A 21,956-nucleotide genomic window follows, 5' to 3' on the forward strand; every position below is an offset into this window, starting at 1 on the left:
GCTGGCTATAAAAATCTCCATTTTATAGGGAAACACCGAAACAGCCGCCTTCGACATCCTCGGGTGGCTGACCATGACCTCCTGGAGGCCGAGGGCTGACCGTGTGAAGAGGAACTCGGGTCAGAGGTGTCCACAGGCCGCAGCTCTGGGCCCCTCACCCCTCCAGTTCCTGGGGTCCCGGCTGGCACCCCACGCAGGGCCTCTGTCCCCTTTATTCAAATTTATTCACCCCAATAAAAGCTGGAGGGATACCTATCTTTTCTCCTTTCCATATGCTTGGGGGGCAGTCCCACAACTAATTTTCTAGAAACTGTCCTGGACTTAGCAATTTGAGGGGAAAGAATGAACTTGTGGGGAGTCTACTTCCCACACAGAAGTGAGGGGGCAGTGCTGTGAGCACCCCAACCCGAACAGGCCCTCAGGGCAGCTGCTGCAGGGGTGCCAGGCTTCCTGCTAAGGAAAGCGGCGGAGGCCCCATCATGATGCACAGGAGGACGCCTCTCAGAGCACCGGGAATAGGTGTCCCCGGTCACCACCCGTGCCTTAGGGCCTCCCGGGTGGCACCTGAGGAAGTGTACGTTCTGCTGACCCAAATGACCTCCCTCTGGACTCTCTCCTCTCTGCCTGCAGGTCCAGAGGCCCTCAGGAGCACTAACCCCATGCAGGAAACTGGATAGGAATCAGCCTCTGTCCTGAGAGACTGTGTGTGGGGACTGAGGCAGGGGCCAAGGAGCCACTGTGTCTGTGCAGCTAAAACCCCAAACAGCAGCCACATGGTTCCCTCCCTTCTGAGGAGGTTGTCCTGGAAACTGGCTCTCCCCTGGGGCAGCCTGCTCGGTGTTTCTGCAACAGGACATAGCCTGCACTCTGCAGGCTCCTTTCTCCATCCCTCGTGGGCATGCCAGGCTGTGACCACACTGGACCTGCACCCTCGCCCCAGTAGGCCTCTTCCTGGCCCCTAGAGGGAGTCATCACTCACTCCAGCACCTGGGACAGGTGCCCGGCTCAGGGTTTACCTGAGAAAGGACAGGGCATATATGCTCAAATTGCATGTGGGAGGAAGCCCCCACTCAGCGTTGAAGATTGGGCCAGGGCCAAGAGGACGGATTTCAGCTCCCACGTGTCCAGACACAGGCAAACAGGCCCCTCTGCACTACATGGTCCCAGCAGGCGCTTAACAAGGGGATTAAAGCTGCCTGGAAGGGGACATGACTTCTTTGGGGTCACAGGGAAAGAGGGAGAAAGACCCTCAGGTGGCCAGTCCATGTTCTCAGCTGGTCAGGAAGCTTTACTCGCGCCTGAGGGGGACTGGAGTCCTGCTTCTCCAAATCTCCATTATTCAGGCTTTAACACGGGTCCCGAGTGGGGAAAGCGTGACCTCTCCTTTCCTGCCAGCTGCCCCCAGAGGACAGCACCTGGCAACTGGCTGGATCACGGAGACTCGAGAGCAACGTCTCCAGCAGGCCTACATGATGCAGGGAACTCGACAGAAATGACATTTCTGGGTGTCAGAAATGGCTCTGGACACCCACGACCCCCAGACAAGGGGCCACAGAGAAGCTGCGGACACCAAGACTGTGGTCCCGGGGGCAAGGCTTCTTGGGGGCTGGTCTGGGAATTCTCGCTCAGCAACGTGGCTGCCTTCTTAGCCTGACTGCCCTTCTGGGCAATGAGCCAGACATCCCTGCAGAACAGAGTTCTCCAGAACCGGGCTGGCACTTGCAAAACCACAGGGAGGCGCGAGCCTGCTCTGCCACCCTGCCTTCTCCACTGCCAGCCACTGCCTCCTCCACCCGGGTCAGGGACGGAGCTCACTGCATTTCAGAAAAGCCAGGCAGGCCTGGAGCCTTCCTCAGGAGCCCCGGGAAACCCCCGGGGACGGGACTGTGGCCTCTTCCTTCAGTCTTCTCCCAGATAAGCAAAGGCCAATCTGGGCAGCATCTCCGACACGCCTTCTCCCTTCTCATTTAAGGTCCTGCGACCAAAGGGAGGAGAGTGACCATTAAGGGGGAGAGTGACTGAGTGAGTGAGAGAGAGTGTGTGTGTGTGAGTGTGTGTGTGACGGGTGGTGAGTGGCATCCGGACGTGGCTGGACCCGCTCCTGTCTGCTCAGCCTTACCTTGCCCCAGCAGTGGCAGGGAGGGGTCGTCAGAGCCACTGTCACAGTAGTCATTACCATCCTCCAGTTCACTGTTCACCGTGTTGCCGTTGGCGATGGTCTTCTGTTTGAGTGTGAAAAAGGCCTGCATCTTCACGTTGTACCTGGAGGTCAGGTAAGGCAGGAGGTCAGACCTGCGAGGAGTGGGCGGCACCCACACCCGCACCTGGTGCACCCACGGCCAGCACAGCCCTGGGAGTGTCCGGAGCGGGCGGAGGTGGTCAGCTGGCCGAGCTCCTCACAGGAACCTCAGAACAATGAGTGGTCAGAGGGGCCTGATGCTACTGAGCTCTCAGCCGCTTCCTGGGCACCGAGGGGCTGTCAGCCCGAGACAAGCCTGAAGCCCACTCGCCCACGTCACAAGCCTGTCCCAGAAACAGTCACTTGGGCCGGCTTCAGGGACAGGCTCGAAGCGGGGCCTACCAGGCCGGTCCTGTCTCCATGGCCGAGAGTTGCCTGGGGGGCTGCCTCCCTTATATCCCATACACCCCCATCTCCCACGCACCCCTGTCTCCCACCAGGAGGAACCTCACTCCCTGGGGAGGCCCTCAGGCTGGCTGCCTCTCAGAACTGCGCTCCGGCACTCCGAGGAGAGCGTGTGAAGACAAGTCTCTTGCTGTTTGACAGTTTATCTCCCATTTTAACAAAACATGATGAATGTTTGAGAGCAATGTGGGGATTCGTTGTCTCACGAAACCAGGGTTGTTCTTCTCTGGAGTTGTCTGTGGAGGTGTGAGGAGGGAGAGGGTACCTGAATGCAGCTCAGCTCAGGGGTTGTTCTGTCTTTTTCTGTTAGTTGTGGAACTATATATAACACACAATTGCTCTCTCAACTAGTTTCCACTGGGAAGCGCACAGTTCGGCAGCACGCACTCACCCCCCGCAGCGCGAGGGGCCACCGCCATCAGCTACCTCCACGACGTCTTCAGTTGTCCCACAGGGAGCTCTGGGGCTGCTAATCAATCAATCGATGAATCGCTCCTACTCCCTCCCCGGAGCCCGGGGTAACCTCTCCTTGACTTTCAGTCTCTGTACTGGCTCCCTTGGGTCCCGCCTTTTGGCAGAATCACATCTGGCCTGTGACTGGCTCCTTTTTTTATATGCTCAAGCTCCATCCGTGTTGGGCATGCCAGGGCTTCCTTCCTCTTCATGGCTGAATATCGTACCTCCGGGGTGGCTGTGAGATGATCTGACCTGAGCAGTTTCTGCAGGTCGGACCCAGAGTCTGCAGCCACAGTACTCTGAATGCGCCCCCTGCAGCTGTGCAAGGCATCCGTGAGGCATTTTATGAAGCCTGGAGCAGAAGGGAAGCTGCCTGGCTTTTTGAAGAGCGGCACTGAGTTATCAGGAGATTTATGCAGACAGCAAAAGAGTGGCCGCCCTGGAGCATGGAGCAGGAGCAGGGAGCAGAGCTGGGGAGGGGACTCAGCCTCCTCCTCCAGCCACCAGTCACCCAGCAGGGCTCCCCAAGCTGGGGCCTTGGAAAGCACCCCAGAACAGGGTCTGAACATCTCCCCCTGACGCCAGCTGCCCCCCAGCGGGCATCCACCAGAGGACTGGGCCTGGCCAGAAAACGCTCAACAAAAGGCTAGAAGGACATGGGACAAGGGGTCAGAGACCCCGAAGGAGACAAGAAAGGGCACTTACTTCATGATGAGGATATAAAACACATACAGGATGATGAGCACCAGGCCTTCCCACCTCAAAGAGAGAAAGGAGGGCGATGAGAACCAGGGAGCCAAGGCACTGCAGGCTGGGTGTGACCAGCCAGGCGTGGGGACCCAAGTAAACAGGGTGAGCCCACCCAGCCCACGACCGCCCTGAGAGCGGAAGCCCCCGTGGTAACAGACAGAGAGTGGCTCCGTAGGGCTCAGGAGGCGTTTCCGCAGCCATCCAGAAAAAGGAGGGGCCAGCCCCCCCCACATCCCAGGACTCACAGGGCGGGGTAGCCTGGAGTCAGACAAACTTTATCCTGAGCCCCTGTGATCACTGCAGATTCTGGTCAGGGGCCAGAGAAGCAGGGACACGGGCTTTCTGGGCCAAACACTGGGGCAGGGTAGGGCAGAGGGTCTTTCTGGAATGAACAATCACTACCATCTTGCAGATGTACCACCTAACTCCACAGGGTATGGGGATTTTTATTGCTCTGACCACAAGCCTGAGGAGGCACAGAACTTTAGTTTGTTCACCTGATAAATGTGTACTAAAGGGCCTGCTATGTGCCACCCTGGGCTATAGGGTTTTCTGGAGGTTCTTCCTTTGCTGACACAGAACTCGCAGACTGGAGTGCACAGGGACTTGTGATAACCTGAGACCCTTCCCCACCAATTTTACCTAAAGTTGAGGAAAATGAGACACAAGAGTGGAGAGGTTTACCAGCCCAGGGTCAGGGCCCCCGTGGTACCAGAACCAGGTCTCTCTGGGACGGTGGCACGCACCCATTTATGTCAGCCGTCCTGAATAGTCTCGCAAATTACCACATACAGGATGCAGAGCCTCAGTCACTGCCTCGAGGAGAAAAGCTATGGCTGATGAATGCCACATGTATTCACAGCGTGTAAGATAAAGTGGAAATAACAACCTTTACTTTAGAAGTTTGTATTTAATGTTTCTTAAGGAATCATCTCCTACTTCAATGTCATAAAGATGAGTCCCTATATTTTATTCTAAATTATCTTGAAATTTTTGCTTTTTACAGTGAGGTCTTTAATCAGCTGTAATTTACTCTTCTATACGGCGTGAGGGAGGGGTCTGAGGTTATTTTGTTCTATGTGGATTCCTAATTGTCCCAGCAGTATCTGAGACCCCCCTTCTCAAACTCACTGTTTTTACATGACACCTGTCATATCTCCCAGCCCAGAAATGGGCCCATGACTGGGTCCTCGGTTCCATCATCCCTACTGGCCTTGGTTTATCCCTGTGCAAAATAACACACTGTTGCCTTCTTTTCACTTGATAATATATCTTGGTATCTGGCAGGGTAGGAATATTAAGGGGTAGGAATTTTAGTGTCAAATATTAATAGTTGGCACTAAAAGTATAAATAGAAGCCCAATTGCTTAGAATAATACCCCTTTTACTTCACAAATCCATATGCTCATGTTTGTAAAAATAAAGAAGGTTTAATGAACCCAACAAACAAGGATGCTAACAGAAAAGGATCCACAAGAAAGTAAGTAACTTGAAAAACTTACCACACAATCTCTTCATCATATATGAACTGGAAGGCAAAAGGACACAGGAGGGGAGACATATTTATTACAAAACAAAAACAAACACAGACCCCTAATCACCCAGGGCTGGCTCACATCGGCTTGTTATGTGTTTAATAGAAAACTGCACGCCTTTCTCTATTCCTGGGGTTCCTTTTTAAAAAAAAAAAAGATTTATTTATTTATGCATACAAGAGCTGGGGTACAGGTCAGAGATGGTGAGGTGAGAGGATTCACCAGAGACAAAGTGGGGAGCAGAACAGGCAGACTGACCAAAATACACTGGTGAGGGGTGTAGCAGGAGAGTCAAGAGAGGTCTGCTGCACCAGGTGGGTTTCTCCCTGACTGGCCGGGGATCTAACTCATGCTGCAGAGGCTGCAGACAGCTTCACAGTGCGGTGCTTAACCCCTTGCACCACCAGGGAGGCCCCATGCCTGGGGTTCTCGAAAGGTTGGTCAGCAGATTCTCAACATATGGCCCCAGCATAGTGTGGGCTCCCAAGAGAAATGTCTAGGGCTTTGTTATAGTGGTCGTCACTGCTGGGGGCCTGTCTTCATTCATGCAACAGAGTTGCTAAAACCAAAAAACTTATAAAGATATATGTGTGGACCTTCCTACCTATCTATCAATTACCTCTCTCTCTATCATCTATCTACCTGCCTTTCTGTCTTCTGTTTATCCATCATGTCTATTTGTGTGTCTGTGTGTGATGGGTGGGGCAGGTGTATCATTTTCTTAAAATAAAGAATAACCCCTTTGGAAGGACCCACTTGTACCATCTGAATGGAGATCGGGCTGACAGTGGGGATGTACGGTTTCCTAAGAGGGCACTGACATTGTCTAAAGGCCCCACCAGGATCTTCCTCAGGAGACATGGGTGAATGGTGCCTCCATGGTCTACAAGATGACGCCTGAGACCATCCCAGCCTGGCCTAGTGTGGACAGGAAGTTGGAAGGGCCGCATCCACCTATCTGATAACAGAGACACGAGGGTCCCTACGTGTGATGTCAGGAGAGGAGGGGTCAGGGCTATTGTCTGAACTTGGCCCCACTGTACCCCCTCTTCTGCTTGTCACAGCATGTGACACACACAGGATCTGCTTTGGGAAGCTACTTCCCAGAAGGCCATCCTACCAGGCATGCTGTCACGTGCCCCAACAGAGGGGAACCCAGAACCAACACCCGGGGAACTCGAGGGACACTCAGGGGCTCTGTAGAAACATAGGGTTTCTACAACCCTATGGAGGCTGCTGGTGTTGAAAGGCCTTGAGCCTGGAACACGTGGAGTAACTCCACTGGAGAAGCTTTCCACTCTCGGCACCAGTCTTAATGTCCTCATAAATATTCAGGAAAGCCGGGGGAGAAAAAGACGTGAGCCTACAGCTTAACTCCATTGTACAGATAAATATACTTTTATGTAGTTTTAATAAATACTTAATTTTCTAGGGAGACAACTGTCATACAAATGGAGAGACGATAATACTGGGCTCTGTTTCGAAGGAGTCGTTCATAGTTCTGGGAAATCGTCATCCATGTTGTTGGCATCACTCACAGGACTGAGTGGAGGAGCCAACCCAGCACTCCCACCCACGTGCACTAACAGCTGTTAGGCTTGGGGGGGTTCCTTTGGGGGTATCCGTGACTGTATTAGGTGTTCTAATCTATGTTTACATTTGGGAAGATGTGTTCCTTTATTATAAATGGCTGTTATTTGTCCTTTATTGCAGAGTTTGAGCACATTCATTTAATTTTTTAAATTACGTACAAGTAGGGGCCTCCCTGGTGGCACAAGGGGTTAAGACACAACCTATGAAGCTGTCCACAGCCACTGCAGCACGAGTTCCATCCCCAGTCAGGGAGCTACCCACACAGTGCAGCAGACCTCTCCTGACTCCCCGCTGCACCCCTCAGCAGTGGATTTCGTAGATCCACCTGTTCTGCTCCCCACTCTGACTCTGGTGAATCCTCTCAGCCCCCACACCTCTGGCCTGTACCCCAATTCTTGTATGCATAAATAAATAAATCTTAAAGAAATAAAAAAATAAATTGTATACAAGTAAATTGTTTGAGCTCCAGCTCATTTTCAGGGGGGTTGTGGCAGGAGGTGGCCCCAGTGATCCACCACTCGACACTCATGTCCCTTTGAGTGTCCTGGATCTCAAACCTTGCTCTAACAAACAGGATGTGGCCAATGGGACGGCTGTGGCTCCCCAGAGCAGCCTGCAGAGGCTTCCAGCCCGGTGCCTTCTCGCCCTTGCTCTTTGGGAAGCAGCAGCCAGCACGAGAGCCGCGCTATGGGACAGCCAGCGGGGCAGGACCGACGCGCCAGTGCCACGCCAGCAAGCCTGTAGGTGAGTGTGCCCGCCCGGGGCAGCCGGGAGATGCCCACAGCCAGCCCACGCCTGTGAGCACCTGGGGCTGGAGGACTCAGCTAACCCCCGGCCCCAGCTTCTGATCCCCTAAAAATGGGAGCCACCCACGTGTGTTGTTTGGAGAGGTCATTTGGGGAACCTGGTTACACACAGCAGAAAACGGAGACCAGGGACATGTGGGGCATGTATTTTGAGGTCAAGGCCTGTCGCTCTTGGACACACACCATTCTCTAAAATCTGGGCACCCCACATGCACCTGCCCCCTTGCAGATGACCTTCTCTCACGCAGGGGCCCTCGAACACTCCTTTGGGTGGAAACCACGCCCCAGAGGACAGCACGATCCTTGGCAGTAAGTAGCGGGGTCATATGCGTCACCGTCACTGTCACAGGCCAGGGAGGCACCCAGGCATCAGGGATCCCCGCCTTTGCTTCTCTCCGTCCCCCACTCTGCCCCTGCTCCCCGCTGGCCTCTCTTTCCTGCTCACGGCTGTGAAACCGGGAATTCTTCCCAAGTCCAGGACTTGAGTTTTAACTGCTTTTGCTTTCTCAAGGCCTTTCTGCTGTTTCAGTGGTCTCTGGAGTGACCCAACCACCACACTGCCGGGTGTGAGGTTGGGGGGTGGGGCGGCATGGGGGTGGGGCTGGACTGGGGTGCTGGGGACAGGGCGGTGGGAGGGCACTCACGGCAATGAGCACGATGACGGACAGGGTGTAGTACACGGAGTCCCGGCACACGGCCCACCACGTCAGACGGACCACCTGCCAAGGAAAGGGCACCAGCTGCTGTGAGCTGGGGAGACTGGGGGACACAGCTGCTGGGGGATCCCACTGCCCCAGATACCCGCAGGTATAGGGACACGCCCATGGGGCACCTCCTAACTGTGCCGCCAGAACCAAACCCTGCCTGGCTACTCAAGACCACCCTTTGCCTGCGCTGCATCTGGAGAAAGAAGCAAACCATGGAATGTTCTTAAGCAATGGCAAAGCTGCCTCTGCCCCTCCAAGGTAACAACATCGTGTGCTGTGAGCAGAAGCCCAGGGCCAAGGCTGAGCCAGAGGTGCTTGCTCCCCCCGTCCCCACCCTCATGCTGGAATCTTCTGGCAGTAACTGGCTGCCCACCTTTATCTCCCTTGGTCCGGAAGGGCTACCCATGAGCCCGACTCTCTGAGGTCAAGTCAAATATCCCATGGGCCTGAGGACCAGAGGAATGCTAATGGGGTACTGACAGGAGGCCAGCTTCATGCTCCTGCGGAGAGGCCAAAGGCAGGTCCCAAAGACCCCTGGGATCTAGTGCAAGGTCAGGGTTGCAACAAGCGCCTCTCAAATATTTACTTTGTCAAACAAACTCTCACCCTTGGATTGGCCCAGAGAGTTGGGGCTCCTCCTGCTGTCAGAGTCCCACACGGCTGGAGGGGGCAGGAAGGCCAGACGTGGCTGTGATACGCAAGGGAACAGGGACAGAGGGGAGACCCTCCTTCAAAGTGACGGTCTCCTAGGCTGGGCCTTGGGCTCCCGGCCTCTATCCCAGCGAGAGAGAAACCACTGACCTGCCCGGCGAATAAGCCACAAACTCCGATTATACACAGGATGTTGAAGACAGCGGAGCCCACGATGGTGCCAACCCCGACGTCCCCGTGGGTGATGAACACGCCTGCAAAGCAGCAGACGTGAGCCCTCATCTGCCAGGCCCGGATGCCCGCTCTTCAGACCCAGGTAGCTGTGAGCGGAGCCCCTTCCCCCCCGCAGCCAGAGAACAGAACTCCTGCCCTGGGGTGAGAACCAGAGAGGGGGAGGCGTCTGCAGGGACCACACCCCAGTCCCCTAGTGGGGGGAACCGCGTCTGATCATGCGCCTGCTGCAAGATCTACCCACTGGAGGGATCCACTCCGTGTTCTTTAGTATAGTCAGGGGACTGTGCAACATCGTCACACTCTAGAACACCCTCACCACCCCCAGAAGAAACCCCACAACCAGGAGCACCCCACTCCACAGTGCCCCTCAAACCACTCATTTACAGTGTCTTCTCGCCCATTTCAGAGCTGAGAAGACGGAGGCTCGGCGCTGACCAAGGCCCTCCCTGCTCCGGGGGCCCGGCTCCAGGCTCCTCGACCCCCGTCTGTGCCGGTGGGATTTCTTACCGATGATGGAGGCGAACAGCTCGGGGGTGGAGCTCCCTGCGGCCATGAAGGTGGCTCCTGCCACATCCTCGCTCAGATGGAGTTTCTGAAACACATGTGACCACAGGCCTCAGGCTGGGACGCGTGGTCGGTGAACACGCCACGGGGCCCTGCACGCAGGGGAGTCAGCCTCTCTCCTGGCGGCCTCCCCTCCCGGCCCAGGTCCCCTGAGCACACGCTCCGGCCGCATCACCGGGCGCCCAACCTGAAACCCCACCCCTTGCCCGTCTGTCAGTCTGCTGGCTCCCCGAGGCCCTGTGTCGCCCCCAGAGCCAGCTGCTCCCCCAGATAGGCGAGGTGTCTGGTTGTCTGTTACTAGACATGAATCACACAGTGAGAGGCTGAGGCCCACGGACGCGCCTTCTCCCTGTGCCTCGAGGGGGGGGCTGGCTTCTCCATCTTTGCTCCCCAGCGCCTGAACAGGGAGCGTGGTGCTTGGCGAGGGGGTCCATCATCTGGTGGGCCTCAGCTCCAGGGCAGACCCTGGGTACCAGGGGCCTCTTACATATAGGGCTGGGGACCCAAGGCCTGGGACCAGCCCGCCTCTTACATTCCAGAGGCCTCCTCCGTGGCCTGCCTGACATCCCGCAGCTCATTGAGGCACAGACCCAGAGGGCCTGCCCAGGTTGAGGCAGCGGAATCAGGCAGGAAGTCTAGCTGGCAGGGCTGTGTGTGGGCACAGAGTCCCAGCCTCTGATCTGGAATGCAGTGCTGGAGGCTTTGGAGGCTGGGGCAACTGTGGAGATTCTGGGTGCACAGGAATGCCAGCCTGCAGGTGCCCACCAGTGGGTTGCAGACCTCTCAGCAGGCTAGCCCAGGGCAGGGTTCAGCCTCCTCAGGCTTTACCCACAGCATCCCCCGGCTGTGCAGGCTCCGAACTTGGCAGATGTGGGGTTGGGGGTCACACCTCTGACCACCAAGATGGACGCTGGTCACCTTTACCCCCGCAAAGAGGAAGGTTCCACAGAAGAGGGCCTGTCACCAAAGCATCTCTAACAATTTACAGCAGAATCTGAACCTTTCTACCTCATCCCTGCTTTGCCTGGACTATACCTCCCTCCCGGAAGGCTCATCCCCTTCCCTTTTCTGCTTGTAGAAATTCTTCTACTTCTGAAGCCTGGACCAAATGCCACCTCCTCCATGAAGCTTTCCTGGGTTTCTCTCCAACAGAGGCACTCCCTCTCACCTTCGGCTCCTTGATCCTATGATGCTCTCACTGGGTCCCTGACATTGGTCTTGCCTATAGGGACAAGACCATCATCCTACTCAACTGTGTGCTTAGGGAGACATGTCACCTTGGGGTGACATGGGCTTCTGTTAGCCCCAGAGTGGGAACCCCATTGCTGTGAACCCCAGGCCGTCAGTCTAGTGGGGACCAGGGTGCATGTTCTGTGAGGACTGGTTGACCAATTTTCCCACGCTAGTCCAGGTTCTTGGATTGAACCTCCTGCCCTGATATCCCCAGCAGTCAGGGGTCTTTTCCTGAGGGTCCCCACTCTCCTTCTCTGGCTGGATTCTCTAAATGATACAGATCTGTATACTGGCGAGCGAGGTGGGAGGTGGGGGTGGTGAGGGGTGGCAGGGGGAGCAAGGGACATCAGGGCGGTGGGGGAAGGCCGGAAACCCTGGTCAAGAGCGATGGGCTAAAGCGCCTGCTCTTTACAAGTTGCCGCTGTAAATGTCAAACAATATGGCTTCAAAGAGCCGGAAGGTTTCACAGGGTGAAGTCTGGCAAAGCCTGCAACAGTCTGCACACAGTAGGTACGAAAAACAGAGGTGGTTTTCCTTCCTTGGCCAAAAGGCAAAAGTAAGGCACAGCAGAGAAATTGCTTGGGGCCTTGCGTATGAGGATAAACAGGAACAGAAAGTGAAAATTCATTAATTACCAGGAGAAAGTGTCAGCCCACACAGGACAATGGCCGCTGCAGCTTGGCATCCTCCGGGTACACAGATCCCCACCTGGCATTTGCCACCTGAAGCTGGTTATCGGGAATTCTCCCAAATAAACCAGGTTTAGCTCGACCGCCAATACCTGCCGTGGAGCACGGCCCCTGGGTAATGGCTGCACACTGGGAGACTCCCCCTCAGTCTCTGGGAGAGGATGCCACTGCCAGCTCTCATCACCGGCGTGTGCCCCACGCAGGTCATCTCTGCCTGGCACCCACGCGCCATGTCCTCACTCACCACCAGCCCCTTCCCAGACTTTCCAAGGGGTCCCAAGTGCCTCCACGTACCTCACAGATCTTCTCTAGAGATGGAACAAAGAAGTCGTCACATACTATGGCCAGAGCGTAGAACATGTACAGAGCCTGCCAAGGAAATGGAGACAGAGTGTGTCAGCAGGTGCTGCCGCCTGGAGCCATGGCAGGACCGCACCCAACCACCTGCTGGGGCAGACGCCAGTGGACAGAAGGGGCCCGGGAGGAAAAGCCCAGCATTGCAGAGACTTGCTCTCTCGACCGTCTCAGACAGGGAAACTGAGGCTCAGGAGGAGAAGTAACTGGCTGAGCAACAGGAGGCACTGAAAGTCTGGCCGCATGATCGTGTGCTCTTTTCCCCCCACTTAAAGCAGCAGCTCTTTCCCCAGCATCAGAGCAGTCCACAAAAGGCAAGACCTAAACTTTAAGGGCCAAGAAGGAACAAATTCAGAACTATCCCTTTAAGAGCTTAAAATAATAAGCATCCTGGGCCTCCCTGGTGGCGCAGGCGGTTGAGCGCCGCGCTGTGAAGCTGTCCGCAGCCTCTGCAGTGCTGGTTCGATCCCTGCCGGCCTCGGAGCAACCCACATGGTGAACAGACCTCTCCTGTCTCGCCCACTGCTCCCCTCAGCAGTGTATTTCGTCAGTCTGCCTGTTCTGTTCCCCGCTCTGGCTCTGGTGATTCCTCTGACCCTCCCGTGCATCTGGCCTGTACCCCAGCTCTTGTACAAATAAAATAAATCTTTAAAAAATAATAATAATAAGTATCCTGGGCCTCCCCAGTGGTGCAGGTAGTTGAGCACCGCACTGTGAAGCTGTCTGGAGCCTCTGCGGTGCGGGTTTGATCCCAGCCTGGCAGGGAGACCCACATGGCATGGCAGACCTCTCCTGTCTCGCCCACTGCTCCCCTCAGCAGTGTTTTCGGTCAGTCTGCCTGTTCTGTTCCCCGCTCAGTCTCTGGTGAATCCGCACACCCTCCCGCACATCTGGCCTGTACCCAAGCTCTTGTATAAATAAATCTTTAAAAGATAAAAAATAATGATAATAATAATAATAAGCATCCTGCTTAGCAAAGTCTCCATTGATCAGGTGCCCAGGCCCTACTCTAATGAACACCTATCTGGGATCTGGCATCTCCCGGGGCCCTCCTTGGTCCTGGCAGACGTCATGAGCCATTTGCGCGGGGAGGTTCACAGAACAGGGTGCAGCGTCCAAGGCTGATCCTGGGAATCAGGGTCATGTGACTTTGTGATCAGTCACATCTAGGCCTAGTTTCTCCTGCTGTTTACTGATAGAGTAAGATGAGATCAGGACTTTTAAAATGGTTTTATAACAGAACCCTCCCTGCCCCGTCTGACCAACATGGCTTTACGGAGCTCCCCGGCGTGCCTGGCGTGACGCCAGCCCTCGGGACACACGGTGGGAAATGCCAGGAAAGGCCTCTGCCTCCTGTCACGTTCACGGGGTCGGTCTCTGTAACTGCTGGGAAGCAGCAAGTGCAAGGTCACCGGTGCAGGTAGGACAGCACGGGAGTGAGGGGGAAAATGGAGGAGGCCAGAGTGAAGGGAGCGGCAAGGACCAGGGCCCAGAGGAAGGAGATGGAATTTTACACTAAACGCTGGGGGAAGCCATTTCTTTCTTCAAATAAAAGGTGCCACAGATGCCCGGCTCACAAGAGAGACACCCAGCCAGGCGCCTTCGTCAGAACAGTGTGACACTCCAACGTCACAAGGGATCATGGTTAAATACCGTGGACAATGACTCTATTTTGGCCAAGGCACTCAAAGCAGGTTCCAGGCCTGGCTGCACCTGGCTTTGACTCTGTCTTTTGGGAGGAAGCAAAAAGGAACAAATACTGAGGGTGGCTTGAATAAAGGTCCTGGCTTGAACTCCCACCTCCAGAAATTTCCACCAACATCATCTCCCAGGCAACGTGTGTCCCGTGAAGTCCAAGGAGCTCTGGCTCCCCTGATCCCCTAGAAACACTGAGAGCTGCAGACAAAACTGGCTCCAAAGCTCGAGCCTTGTCTTGCTCTAACGAAGGGGTCAGCAAACTTTTTTCAAAGGGCCAGGCAGTAAGTACTGTAGTTTTCAAAGGTCACAATCTCTGCTTCAACCACTCTGCTGCTGGAGAACAAGAGCGCTCATAGAATGGGTGGGCTTTGTTCCAATAAAACCTTATTTATAAAAACAGGCTGGATCTGGCTCTCCAGTCATAGGTTCCTAACTCGTAGTCTAATGGGGTCCTGCGGAATTCTGGAGGTGCTCTCAGGTTCAGGAAAAGAGGTCTCGTGTCAGTCACACCAGGACTTTCAAGAGGCAGGGCCACAGCGTGGAAGCCCTAGTCAGCAGACTCACATCCCCTGTGTGAAAGGGGAAGGAGTGGGGACACCAGAGAGGCAGGTGGTGACAGCTCCATTATAGAAATAATAGACAGGCCGGTCACTCATGCCTCAGCCTCATCTAACCTTCATTTTCCTTAATTGTTCGTCCTGTTAATTAAAACTTCACTCGTTCATTATTCTCTGGTGGTTACTATCCATGTGAGAGTCCCAGCTTTCACTTTCTTCGTTATTTTTTGCAAAGACTAATACTTGGTTGGGTTTAAACAGATAAGCAGATGGTGCCGGGTGGCTGGGAAACCTAACCAGTAGGAAAATTTGCTGTGATTGATCCAAAGTAGAAAAGCAGACCGTGACCAGCTTCATTTCCCGGCAGCATACAACAGGGTTGGCAAGCTTCTTCTGCCAGGAGACAGACAGTAAACACTTTAAAGCTTTGTGGACCATGTAGTCTCGATCACGACTACTCAGCTTTTTGCCACTGAAGCGCAAAAGCAGCCACAGGTGACATAGAAGTGAGCGAAAGGGCTGATTCCAATAAAACTTTATTGACAGAGATGGGCCACGGTTAGGGCTGGAGTTTGCCCGGCCCCATCAAAAAAGAGTGACTTTTACCTGTAATTTGGGTTTGAACCCACTATTCCTTTCTGAATTGCCCCTCGAATGTCACCATTTGTCATCAAGGCCAATACAAAGGGGGGGTGTTCTGAGGAAAAGTGCATCCACGTTTAAACTCTGGTTATGTTGAGGTGGCAAAATTGGGGGGGAATTTGTGGAAATTAGGAGATTTTTTTTTTTTTAATAGTAAGAATTGAAAGACAGTACTTACTGCATGCCAAGTCATGCCTGGTGCCCTTGGCCCACATTCACTCATAGTTAGGACATCTGGGATGGGCACCTTGCTCACTTTATGAAAGCAAAAAATGAGGCCAAGAAGACTGGCTCTGGGGCCCTGGCTGTGTGGCACTGAGCAAGGCACCAATACCGTTAAGGTGCTTCGTGGGTGACACTTGTCAGCACCTAGAGAGTGGGGGAAGTATCTCCTTCCATGCTTTTGTGCGTTGAGCCTGGGCACGTATCTAACACTTAGGGACGTCCCCCGTGAGGCCACTCACCCCGAGGATGTGCAGCAGGACGGCTCCGTGCTGTCGCTCCTTGTTGGAGAACAGGTCCGTGGGGAACTCGTGAATGGCTGGAAGACAAGAGGACGCCAGGGAGTTAGTGATGGGTGGGCCTCCCCATGCACCGGCCTCCCCATGCACCTCGCTGAGGCCTGGCAGCCCAAGGAAGGGCCCTCCCGGCTTCTGATGGCCCAGGCCAGAGCCCAGCTCTTTCCCGAGGCCAGGCAGACCCGCACTCTTAGGGAAGAGATATTCTAGCACCTTAGAGCTGACTGCATTTCACACATGCCTTCGGTTTTATATTAAAATGTATGAAGCATTTCATGCCCAAGGATGGCCATGGTCAAAAGGACTGATAATAACAAGGCAGGTGAGGGCGTGGGATGCGGGAGCCTCGTTCCCTGATGGGGCACAGCCCTTTGCAAAACGGCCTGGCAGTTCCACCAAAGCTTAAAGAGAGTTAGTTACCACAGGACCCAGCAGTTCTGCCCTCGTGTGTCTGTCCAAGAGATAGGAAAACAAAGAGGCATAGAAAATGTGCACACAATGTCTACAGCATTTGTAGAAATGACCTAGACGCCCAGCAACGAGTAAATGGACACATGAAATGGGTCTGTTCAGACAACGGACTGTTTCCTGTCGATGAAAGAAGTACTCGCATGCACTACAAATGGGGGAACCTTCAAAACATTCAAAGTGGAAGAAGCCAGTCACAAAGACCACACACTGTAAGATTCCATCTACAGAAAATGGCCAGAACAGCCAGATCACGAGACAGGTAGATTGGTGGCTGCTTCCTGGGTGCTGGCAGGCATAGGGGCTTGGGCGGTGACATCTAAGGGGTGCAGGGTTTCTTTGGGGCTAATGGAAATGCTCTAAAATTGTTTTTGTGGTGTTTGCAAAATTCTGAATATACTAAGAACCAATGAATTGTACATTTTAACTAGGTGAATCGTACGTTACATGAATTATAACTCAATAAAGTTGTTACCCAAACCAAGAAAGTATAAAAATGTCAAGACATCAAAGAGGAAAATCAGGGGAGGCCCCTTGTTCATCAAAGTCCTCTCATCACATTCCCAGCAGGAGCCCCCCAACAGGCTTCAGTGTATGCTCGGATCTGTTATAGGCAAAAACCACCAGCAGCCAGGCTGAGGCCTGGGACGTGGGTCCCGGGCGAGGGTCAGGCCCCACCTCGCGCTGCCAGGTTCAGAGCCCGGCTCCAGTGTGTATGGGCTGCGTGTACAGGACATGACCTCTTTGTGCCTCAGTTTTCCCATCTGTAAAATGGTGAGACTGATTTTCATGTGTTACGTTTACATCATTTCAAGCTTGTGGTGAACCCAGGATTCTGGAATATTCGTCCTGTGCCATTGCCAGATTGAATCCAAGGATGGAGAAGCCTAAGAAGCAGGCTCCGTGAAAGGAGCGGGGGAGATGCTGGGGACCCCTAAGGCATGCGGCGCTGAGACAAGGAAGACACCAAGGCGGTGGCTGTACGGACTGGGACTCTTTCTCGTGTCTGTGAAACTATGGGGACGGACTAGATTAGGAAAAAAAATAAATAAATAACCTGATAGTGCGGAACCTTGGTGGTAAATATGTGCTGGGACAAGGCCACATGCTGAGAGTGCTTCACTGACTAGTAATTAACCCGGGGGGGGGGGGGCTGCTTGTATCAATAAACATGAGTTGCACCGGCACTCGGGACGCTTGAGCACGTATGAGAGGCCTTGCGTCCCAGGCTCCCGCCTCTCTCGAACTCTACTTTGTGCCTATCACATCTCGATAATTTCCTCGGCTCAATCGGATTCCTCTCTCAACCCTGTTCACCGGAGCTGGACTCCGGCAGGTAAACGTATCCCCTCCCCTGGGGTCACTCTGGCGCCTGCTCCCCTCGCCCTCCAGGTGCACAGGTGTGCTGTGAAAACCCTCCCAGCCTGTCCAGGCCCACTCGCGCCGTCTCTCAGCCTCACCTTTCCCCCACATGCACCTGTCACTCCAGATGGGGGAAGCTGAGCTTCCAAAGGGGTCAAACGATACTGTGCGGGTCAGGGATGGCAGTGCAGTCACTAGAAACAACTCCTGACGCCCAGCTGAGCTTTCTTTCAAGAGTCACACGGAGCAGGGAAAATGATCAACAGGAGGTGAGGCTCGGGTCTGAAGCAGGACCGGAGAGGAGGGCTGAGAGCACGGCGTCCCGTGAGCCCCAGGCCCCTCAGGCCCACTCAGGTGCTGAGTGTGTTCCCACTGGCATCTTGGTCATGGGTCATAGGTCACAGGGCCGCCCCTTCGGCCCCGAGAATACATTGCCATTCACCATCCTGGATGGTGGGTTACCTGCATTGGGAATCAGATGCCCACCCCTGCCACCCTCGTCCCCCACAGGGAGACTGAGCAACTCATTTGCTTGGGCATCAGGATGCTCGTGGGTAAGGGAGGGATGATTCCTTCTTGCTCCCCATTCGAGGGAACTGATGGACTCAGTCCCACACCCCAGCTCTGGTCCTCAGACTGGAAGCATCTGGAAGGCAGGATTCCCCACTGCCCTGGAGTCCATCCTTAGTACCCTGTCCAGTACTTGCACACAGTAGGTTTTCAATAGTCCTCGCCAGTCAACTGAATAAGCACTGGCAAAGTACTAACAAGATGCAACCTGCATCATCTCCAGCTCTCAGGATGCTCTCGCTGTCCTTGCAAACCTCGTAAATACCTCGAGGGTCACTGGCTCGCAGTGGGCACTGGATAAATGCTTGTAAATACACTTCCAGACAAAAATTCCTCCTCTGGAAATATAACTTGGCCCCAAGCTCTGAAAGTGACGGTTTCTCCCTTCTATGGAAACCTTTCTGCTTTTTAAGATCAGATTCTCTCAATAAGACATAGAAAACAGTTCCCCAGACACCCAGAAAACGCTCCCACTTTAAAGCAAGCAGCATTTAATGAAATATATAATTCGTTCCCTTCTTCTCTTGTTTTCCTGAAATCAAACTTCCTTAATAGAATCGCTGCTGTCAGTTCAAGGGCAAGGATCTGCTTCAAGGCTGTCAGCTCAGAGACAGAGACTATAAAAGGGAGACACTGGCATTCCTGTGCCCAGGGCCTTGTTTCCAGGAGAAAAGCTGCCATCCGGGCTGTCTCAGTGCAGATCAAAAGACATTTCTGCCATGAATATTCGAGACACTTCCTGATTCCCCAGACCAGACGGTGAGTTACCCAATCCTGGGAATTCTTTGAAAATTAGAACAAAGTCAGGCTGCCTCTCTGCCGTGAGGACCTATCACTGGCCGCCGCAGGGAGGGAATGTGGGTTATAAATGGCTTTGTCCTTGGTGGGAACTCGCATCTACTGGCTCGGCCACGCGCCTCGCTTTGCAACCTCATGTCCACGCTGGGGGCTGTGGAGGAGAGTGAACGCCATCCAGGGCTTAATATGCCCGCAAAGACAGCCAGTACTCAGCAGAGCTTCCAGCTGCTAACGGCCCATTACCCAGCCAAGTCTTCCAGACACATCCTGAACCCACGAGGCAGGGACTATCGCCGCAAGCACCCTGCTTTCCAGAGGAGGACGAGGAAAGGGGTCCACTCTGGGCCCCCAGAATACAAGTCAGGACCCCCCAGGGCCCCTCTGTACCTCCTGGAGTTAGGGGTTGCCTTTAACACAGATGGAGGGAGATGGAAGACCTAGACTGAAGACCTCAACTGCCCACAAGCTGGGGGGCCCCAGCTGAATGGCTTAACCTCTGACCCTCTGTTGACCGCGCGCAATCTGCTGCCGCTCGAGGTGCTGAAGAGTCGGGGTTACGGGTGCACGGCAGGTCCCGGCAAGGAGGTCAGAGGCCAGTGCGGGCAGATGGCTGCCCACCTCCTCGGCTGGCAGCTGGCAGCTGAGACCAGTCCATTCCCCAGGGCACGACTCAAATCCTGTAGAAACTGGGGATGGGGGGGTGTAGGCCCCAAGCATGCGTGGCAGGAGCTGTGTCCCTCCCACCAGCAGCAGCAGCGACAGCTCAGGAGTGCGGGCAGCCCACACAGCTGCTCGGCCAGGGGCTTTAGAAACAGACGACAGGGTTCAGAAGCGCCCCGGACCTTGTTAATCCCCACAGGACCCAGGCGAGTGTGTGACACCGAGTGGGGGTGACTTCACCCGGAAAAGGGGAGCGCGACAGCACCTGCCCGCCAGCCCAGGGAGGCAGGGCACTCTGAGGATGGCAAACTCACAGAGCCCGCCTTCCACCGGGCTTCTGTGCCCAGGGCTCCAGAGGACACGCCAGGGGTGTGAAAGAGAAAGCAAGACCAGCATGGTGGGGAAAAGAGAGGTTAGACCGGCTGCAGGAGGGTGTGCTTGCTGGGCGCGATGCTGATGTTGGAGCGGGGCTGAGCCCGCCCTGTCTGCGCCAGTCCCCACGGGAGGAGGGAGGAATCCCGGGGCCTGCACACGAGGGCACGCCTAAGCCTTTAAGCTGCAGAAATCCGGGGGTGGAGGGCGCAGGGCGAGGAAAGAGATGTGGAGCCAGACTTAGGAAACCTGGGATGACCCCAGCGCCCTCCACATGGGGCTGCATGTGGGGGAGCCTGGGGAAGTGGGAGAGGGAGAGCTGCTAACACCAGAAGCCATTCCCCACTATGCTTGTAAGGAATCTTCCCTGTGGGCCTCGAGGCCCAGAGCTGGCTTCCCCACCACGCCTGGATCTCCACACAGTCCTCGCCACACACCCCAGGAGGCGGCCTCCATTCCCTCCCGTGTGCCATTTGCTGCCAGACGCCTACCTGAGCAGGGAAGGGAAACCGCTAGATCCCTGGGGACAAAAGCATCTGCACCCCCCTCCTCACCACCAGCTAACCCAGTTCTCTAACACCCCATAAACCTCCCTTGGAGCCCCTGAGGCGCACTTGACCTTTTCTGTCGACACACAGTTACATGATGATGCCACTACGTCTCGGAAACCTTGAATTAGTGTTGCCCTTTCAAAGCTCATACTTTCGCCAACATTGCTGCTTGTGCTCAACATGTATTAATTTGTTCAACAAGTATTTACCGGGTCCTCTCTGGGAACAGCTGGGCGAGGCCCAGAGGCCAGTGCACTGTGAGCATCCCCACATCTGGCAGCTCTTCGATCCGGAGGGTGAGTCGTCTCCCAGGGAAAGTCAAAGCTATTCGGAAAGTGGTGGGTTGTCGGGATGCCAATACCCTCCTCCTGGAGCACAAGCTGATGTGAGTTCCTTGAACATTTACCATGTGCCAGCCCTGAGCGAGGTCCTGACCCCGCAGGGCGAGTGGCAGAGAAGTGGGAAGCGTGCTGTGGGGGTGAGGCACGAACCACATCGAGGTCACAGACCTGGGTAGGGGGAACAAGCCCACCTCAAGGTGGGCTGACAGTTGTGTTGCTAACTTTTTGCAGCCCTTAATCTGTCGTGTTCTGGATGAGGCCATTTAGGGAGGAAATAGAGGCTCTGAGAGGCTAAAGAAATTGCCTACCATCCCACAACCACCGCTTGGCCCAGGGGAGACAAGAACCCAAGCCGAGGCCAGTCAACACCAGGCTCTGTTCTTCTCCGCATTTGTCCCCCAAGTGCACATCTCGGGGCTGAGGACTCCTTCGCCCAGGAGCAGACTGGGTTCCCAGCAGCTCTGAGGCCCAGGCAAGGAGTCACGCTCTTGCATGGAGGATGCACTCTGCATGTGGCAGGCCGCCTCCACTTATGGCCCAGCACCCGCCAGACAGAGGTCTCGGCCCTTATTCCACGGCCCAGGGGAAACTCGTCACTCATCTGCCCTGACCGCCTCGAAACAGTTCATCACTTGGACCCCTGCCTGTTCATGCACAGCGAACACAGGTGTTTGTGTTTATCCACCACGCGCCAGGCCACCTTCCTCCCACCCCCCCACCCCCACCCCCACCCCCAACATAGAGTAAAATTTACCCTCTGGGGTGTGGACCGCTCTGGTTTTGGGGAATGCACTGCACTGTGAATCCACCACCAGGCCCCTGAGCCAGAATATTCCCATCGGTCCCCAAATTGCCCTGTGCTGACTTTATGTGGACAAACCCTCCCCACCGCAAGCCCTGGCGACCACGGATGTGCTTCCGTCCCCTACAGCTTGTATCCTTCCCAGAATGTCACATCAATGGCATCACAGAACCTACAGCATTCAGGGTCTGGCTTCTTCCACTGAGCAAAATGCATGAAGAATCACCCACATTATTGTGTCATCCACCTTCCCGCAACACGCTCAGTGAATTCCTTGGACCCCACACTCTCCTCTCTTGCTCAGTCTCCTTTAAAGGGTTTCCTCCTCTGGGGACCCCAAATGCTGGTTCCAGGGGCTTTGCCCCAAGACTCTTCTCCATCTACACATTCTCCCAGGTGCC

General features: G+C 54.8%; 1 protein-coding gene across 2 annotated transcripts in view; it reads right to left on the bottom strand.

Annotated features, from left to right (window-relative positions):
• Positions 1 to 21,956, bottom strand: part of SLC24A4 (solute carrier family 24 member 4) — a gene marked incomplete at its 3' end in the record, with an annotated part of 124,196 nt that overhangs the window by 27,660 nt on the left and 74,580 nt on the right. The window contains exons 3-10 of one of the 2 annotated variants that reach the window (XM_084240071.1): positions 15,578 to 15,654; positions 12,157 to 12,231; positions 9,884 to 9,968; positions 9,293 to 9,396; positions 8,429 to 8,503; positions 5,353 to 5,378; positions 3,806 to 3,859; positions 2,177 to 2,262 (exon numbers count right to left, since the gene is read on the bottom strand). In XM_084240071.1, coding sequence (XP_084096197.1) covers positions 2,177 to 2,262; positions 3,806 to 3,859; positions 5,353 to 5,378; positions 8,429 to 8,503; positions 9,293 to 9,396; positions 9,884 to 9,968; positions 12,157 to 12,231; positions 15,578 to 15,654 — 582 coding nt within the window. Of the gene's footprint in view, positions 1 to 2,119; positions 2,263 to 3,805; positions 3,860 to 5,352; positions 5,379 to 8,428; positions 8,504 to 9,292; positions 9,397 to 9,883; positions 9,969 to 12,156; positions 12,232 to 15,577; positions 15,655 to 21,956 lie in introns of both variants that reach the window. The other variant, XM_084240070.1, reaches the window with a different exon arrangement.

This window comes from Talpa europaea (genome assembly GCF_964194135.1).
Source record: "Talpa europaea genome assembly, chromosome: 8".
Taxonomy (NCBI): domain Eukaryota; kingdom Metazoa; phylum Chordata; class Mammalia; order Eulipotyphla; family Talpidae; genus Talpa; species Talpa europaea.